The sequence below is a fragment of the Salvelinus alpinus genome, chromosome 1 (assembly GCF_045679555.1).
Source record: "Salvelinus alpinus chromosome 1, SLU_Salpinus.1, whole genome shotgun sequence".
Taxonomy (NCBI): Eukaryota; Metazoa; Chordata; class Actinopteri; order Salmoniformes; family Salmonidae; genus Salvelinus; species Salvelinus alpinus.
The window spans coordinates 70,128,471-70,134,619 of record NC_092086.1 but is presented as its reverse complement, the minus strand read 5'-3'; the positions used below and the strand labels follow the sequence as shown (position 1 = coordinate 70,134,619).

Here is a 6,149-nt window from a genome sequence, read left to right as displayed (position 1 = left end):
ATGACTACATTGCAAATGTAGCCCTTTCACCGTCTGCCCAATGGATGACGCAGGATTGTGTAAGTCATACAGCTGGACAGACAGACAGACCAACGCACATACATGTCATTATAACAACAAACGACACACACTCACATTACACACACATTGTCCCCACCTCCCCGGGCCAGCCACTCACCCTCTCTAGGTCCTGGCGTAGGTGTGTGAACAGTTTGAGGCGTCGGTACAACACGTCCTGCTCCTGCTGCGCCAGGTTATCTACCTCGTCTCTCTTCAACGTCACCAGAGGACGGTTGAAGTTGGACTTCCTCCTCAGCTTCCAGAACTGGTACAGGAAGTCCACGTGGGCGTCCGGCAGGCCCAGGCTCTCCGCCACGTCTTTGGGGTCCACCAGGCGGTAGAACTCGTCCTCCAGCTCCTGTAGCTTCTGTTTGCGCTGGCTGGCCTTCTCCCGCTCTATCTGGTCCCGGTCTGGACGCTCCACAGGCGGCAGCGGCCGCTCTGACGGCGGCAGCTCGCTGGTCGCTTGGTGGTGGTCCGGCGCAGTTACGGAGGCTCTGTGGTCGTTGCCGTGTCCAGCCCAGTCTGGTTTGCTGCTGGCACCAGCGTTGTTGGTGTGGTTACTGTTGCCGGCCATGGCGTTGTTACTGTTGCCGGAGGCGGTAGTGCTGCTGTGCTCCAGGCAGTAGGATTTGAAGCGCACTTCATCGTTCTCCGCCAGGATGGTGCGCATCTCAAGGCCATGGTCAAAGGCGCAAGTCACGTGGAAGGCCACAATGCAGGACGGCATGGAGCACTGGGAAGGGAGGGAGGAAGAGGGAGTGAGAGAGGGAGGGAGGTGAGGAGGAGAGGACGCACAAGGGAGTAAAGGAAAGACAAGTTTCAAATATGAGTGTCACATCAAACACCGCTTCAGAGTTGTTAAACACGAATACAGAAGACGGGTACACAGTCCCACAATCTGTAGGGGAAATAATAGTTGGTCTCTGATGATGTTGTCTTCACAAACATGGTAATGACTGCTCCGCATTACTGTCCGAACTCCTTCCTCTGCCACCACAGAGAGAAATATGCGTGACAGAGATCGTGTTCAGAGAAATTAGTGTTCTGCTAAATTTCCTCTGTCTGCCTCTATCCTGTCTACCCCAGACAAACAGGAGCTCCGCTATCTCCTGACCTGTGGGCAACACGATCAAAATAAAATCTTGGTTCCTATAAGTATCAGAAGCCACAGAGAACAACAAGGGAACCCTGATCTGTCCGTGCCTCCCTACATTACAACCGCAGTCTAAAAATCAAACCTCTGTTGTTGCCTTTCCTCAGGCCTATCCATTTCAGACCTCACCAAAGACTGCCTCTGGGAGAGGTCTCATGAGGGGATGAAGGGAGGATGGGGGATAGCAGTGTTTTCCATGCCATCAGAGAGCAGCAGAACAAGAGGCCCACATTCTCTAAGGGCCTGGGATGACAATGACAGGCCTGCTCAGCTCAGGGTCTGCGCCCCGAACGGTACCCTATTCCCTATCTAGTGCAGTACTTTTGACCGGGACCCAGAGGGACACCCATACTGCACTATGTAGGGAATAGGGTGCCATGTGGGACAAAGCCACGGTGTCCCTGTGGCTGCCTGGGAACTGGCTCTTCTCTGTCGCGCCCTCCCTCCCTCTTTCCCTTTCTTTCGCTCTGTCTACAGAGGCCCAACTCACAGAAGATATCACAGCCCACTTGTCACTCCGGCCCTCTCCTGTGCCCATTCTCTCTCTTTATCCCTCCCTCTCTCTCTCTGCCTCGTCCTCTCTCGCGCTGTTCTCCAGAGGCCCAACGCACTCCCATCACTGAAGCTGAGAGGAGAACTTGTGGCTCTGACTCTTCCTTTCCATGCTTTCTCTCTTCATCACAGTAGAGTATTCCACTTGTCACAGTGGCTGTCTCTCTCAGTGCCTCTCTCCTGAGAGCCCATACAGCTTTGTCTGCCATGATGAGGCGAGAGAGATAAGCCAGAACTGGAAATCACCATTCCTCATCTCTTCACCCTGCAGCTTGGTAATGCCCTCAATACCAGCTCCCCACACTGACTCCCATTGTCAGTCCGCTAAACATTAAATGGAAGTAGTTGTTTTCAGTCCAAATATATCACACTGTCTGTCTGGTGGATAGTGGATACAGATACAGTACGAGCGCTGCTACTTCACTGCACCCTTCCTGGACATATCAACGTTATGGGACCATAGCCTTAGAATACGTCCCAAATGGCACCCTATCCATATATAGTGCACTTAAAGTAGTGCGTTATGTAGGGGATAGGATGCCATTTGGGACACAAACTAATTGATGAGCTACATAAAAAAAAATATTAAAAAAAGGTGAGTATTTGAATATAATAATCCTCCAATAAAACATCAATCATAATTTGTCAGACAGCAATTCACTGAATACACACACTTGTGGTTAGTTAGTGTAGCCATTTCAGCTGTTTGGTCTCAAAACGGGCCCAGCTTGCTATCTGGGGATTTGTTCAGTATTCCGTGAACCATCATAATCCATACACAAGTAAGAGTCTACCGTTAAAATGGCAAGATAATAACATATATACATGTAGCTATCTCAATTGAATCAAACAGTTGTTTTCATTGCTAGATATTGTTCGCTATCTGGCTAGCTAGTTAGCTAGACAGTTGCATACAGGTACCGTTCTAGTTTGCTTCGTCCCGCAACGAGCCACTGTTTACATGGCTAGCTGAGTTGGCCAGTTGCATTCTGCTGTTAATTTTGATTGAGGATGTGATAATCTTTTTCATGTTTGCCAGTTTGTCATTCATGTTTAACTAGCTAGCTACCGAAAATAGCCACTGTGGCGCGAACACAAATCAATTAGCAAGCTAATCAAACCGCATGTTATAGGGACATGCTAAGTTGGCTAGCTAGATAGCCACGATGAAATTATACCTAAATAGCTAGCTACTGTTTTTTTTTTGCATGTACAACTAGCTTCGTAATTACGAAGCTAAATGTTTGCTAAATCTAGCTAGTTATCTTGTGTCTTCATTGACATTATTGGAATGGAAGCAGGTTAAACGTGCACAGGGCATTTTAATACAACTGTAGCAATCAACAGGAAATAACAAGCTATAGGGCATGAATTCAATAATGTTTAAACCCATAAGAGTCTAAGGGAGTATGGGGGGGGTTCTACTAAGCTATATGGAATTGTTTTAAGAAAGTCATACCAAGGATAATTTAGCTATTTGAATTTGAAGAGCCCTCGAAAGTGGATATCTATATATATATAAAGTGTTTTAATTATTTGATGACAAATCAGTTTTGGCCTTACTGCCAATACAAACGCATTGAATAACAGATTCACCACATGAAACGTATCTTCCCTTTAATATATTTTTGGGACTTTTGTTCCGAAGTGTCAGTCCTACAATATATCTGAGCGATATAAGAAAGATCAGGAAACATTTATTTATTTAGTACATATATTTAACCCCTTATTTTTTACACTAAAACAGTCTCCAAATATACTTCCATAAATGTTTTCAATTGGTACCGGGGGACCTTAAGATGAGTCTTGAGGCATGTGGGAGTCCTAGAGCAAAACAACTGACTTGGACGTGTTCACGAGAGTCTCATCTTAACATAGAGGCCAAACCATTCAGACGCTACAGACGATTTTTGGGATGTCTCATGGTCTTACAAACACTGCTCTAGCTCTGTCACATTTCACCGCAGATGGGAAGGTGCGACATCGACGGTTGCGGTGGATTGAGACGCATCCAATGCAAAAAAACAAATATCTCTAGCTGAAACCCGACAGATTATTATGGGGATTGTTTTATTATGCTAATTAGAATTCCAAGGGCCTATTTTGGGGGAATGTGTCTTTCAGCATAAACCTGCTCTCCGCTACTAGTACAAGGAGATGATCGAGGGTGAACACGCAAGACTTCAGGTAGTTTGTCTTTGTACTTCGGGCTTATTATTTGGGAGTCAATGAATGTTATTGCTGGTATGCAAGGTTTTAATGTCTTGTCTATTTTTGTCTGCTTTCCTCCTTTATAGTTTTAATTGTCTGGAGCCTGGTGTTGTTGTGGCCAAGGAGCTTTCACTCAGATGTGACTAGGTTTCAGCTGCTGTGCAATGTTGATGTCCTTCCTCCTTGTCCTGTCAAAGGGCAGGACAGATATACAGTACATTCTGAAAGTATTCAAACTCCTTGACTTTCTCCACATTACGCTACAGCCTTATTCTACAAATAAAATAAATCATCAATCTTCAATCTACACACAATACCCCATAACGACAAAGCAAAAACTGGTTTTTAAACGTTTTTTGCTAATTTATTCTAAATAAAAAACTCAAATACATTTACGTAAGTATCCAGAACCTTTACGCCGTACTTTGTTGAAGCACCTTTGGCAGCGATTACAGCCTCGAGTCTTCTCGGGTATGACGCTACAAGCTTTGCACACCTGGATTTGGGGAGTTTCTCCTATTCTTCTCTGCAGATCCTCTCAAGCTCTGTCAGGTTGGATGGGGAGCGTTGCTGCACAGCTATTTTCAGGTCTCTCCAGAGCTGTTCGATCGGGTTCAAGTCCGGGCTCTGGCTGGGCCACTCAAGGACATTCGGAGACTTGTCCCGAAGCCACTCCTGCATTGTCTTGGCTGTGTGCTTAGGGTCGTTGTCCTGTTGGAAGGTGAACCTTTGCCCCAGTCTGAGGTCCTGAGCTCTCTGGAGCAGGTTTTCATCAAGGATCTTTCTGTACTTTGCTCCGTTCATCTTTCCCTCGATCCTGACTAGTCTCCCAGTATCTGCCGCTGAAAAACATCCCCACAGCGTGATGCTGCCACCATTCTTCGCCGTAAGGATGGTGCCAGGTTTCCTCCAGACGTGACGCTTGGCATTCAGGCCAAAGAATCTTGGTTTCATCAGACCAGAGAATCTTGTTTCACATGGTCAGAGTCCGTTAGGTTCCTTTTGGCAAACTCCAAGCAGGTTGAAATGTCCCTTTTACTGAGGAGTGGCTTCCGTCTGGCCAATCTACCATAAAGGCCTGATTGGTGGAGTGCTGCTGAGATGATTGTCCTTCTGGAAGGTTCTCCCATCTCCACAGAAGAACTCTGGAGCCCTGTCAGAGTGACCATTGGGTTCTTGGTCACCTCCCTGACCAAGGCACTTCTCCCCTGATTGCTCAGTTTGGCCGAGTGGCCAGCTCTAGGAAGAGTCTTGGTGGTTCCAAACTTCTTCCATTTAACAATGACGGAGGCCACTGTGTTCTTAGAGATCTTCAACGCTGCAGAATTGTTTTGGTACCCTTCCCCAGATCTGTGCTTTGACACAATCCTGTCTCGAAGCTCTACAGACAATTCCTTCGACCTCATGGCTTGGTTTCTGCTCTGACATGCACTGTCAACTGTGGGACCTTATACAGACAGGTGTGTGCCTTCACAAATCATGTCCAATCAATTGAATTACCACAGGTGGACTCCATTCAAGTTGTAGAAACATCTCAAGGATAATCAATAGAAACAGGATGCACCTGAGCTGAATTTCAAGTCTCATATCAAAGGGTCTGAATACCTTTTTATTTTTAATACATTTGCAAACCTTTCTAAAAACCAGTTTTTCACTTTGTCATTATGGGGTATTATGTGTAGATTGAGGAGGGCTTATTTTTATTTATTTAACCCATTTTAGAATAAGGCTGTAACGTAACAAAATGTGGAAAAAGTCAAGGGGTCTGAATACTTTCCGAATGTACAGTATGCGCTCAGGCTAGATTAGTTTGTTCATATCGTAACCTGAATCAAAGTTACTGAAATTATCTTATGATATAGGCCTAGGTCTAGATATTGTCTTGAACTTGTGGTGTTTGACGTTTTCCTAAATGTAGGCTACCACCTTCAGCACTTATCTTCGTTTTTTTAAGCACTACCTCACTGCTTCAGCACATGGCCACAGTCGCATGTGTTCTATTGTGAATTCTTTAAGGGTCTAGAGCCTCAGAACGATGCTACATGGGCCAACACAAAGAGCGGCACTGTAGCTGTTCAATGTGAAAGGTTATCTTTATTATACAAGAACAGGAAATTTAATACTGTAAATGGTTTGCCTAAAGGGGTAACTTGGTGAGAACAAGACTCCT

General features: G+C 45.6%; 1 protein-coding gene across 4 annotated transcripts in view; it reads right to left on the bottom strand.

Moving 5' to 3' along the window:
• LOC139584298 (protein Jade-1-like) overlaps nucleotides 1-6,149 on the bottom strand; it is a 144,717-nt gene that overhangs the window by 53,242 nt on the left and 85,326 nt on the right. For all 4 annotated transcript variants that reach the window (XM_071415980.1, XM_071415971.1, XM_071415990.1 and 1 more), the window contains one exon: nucleotides 179-796. In XM_071415980.1, coding sequence (XP_071272081.1) covers nucleotides 179-796 — 618 coding nt within the window. The remainder of the gene's footprint in view (nucleotides 1-178; nucleotides 797-6,149) is intronic.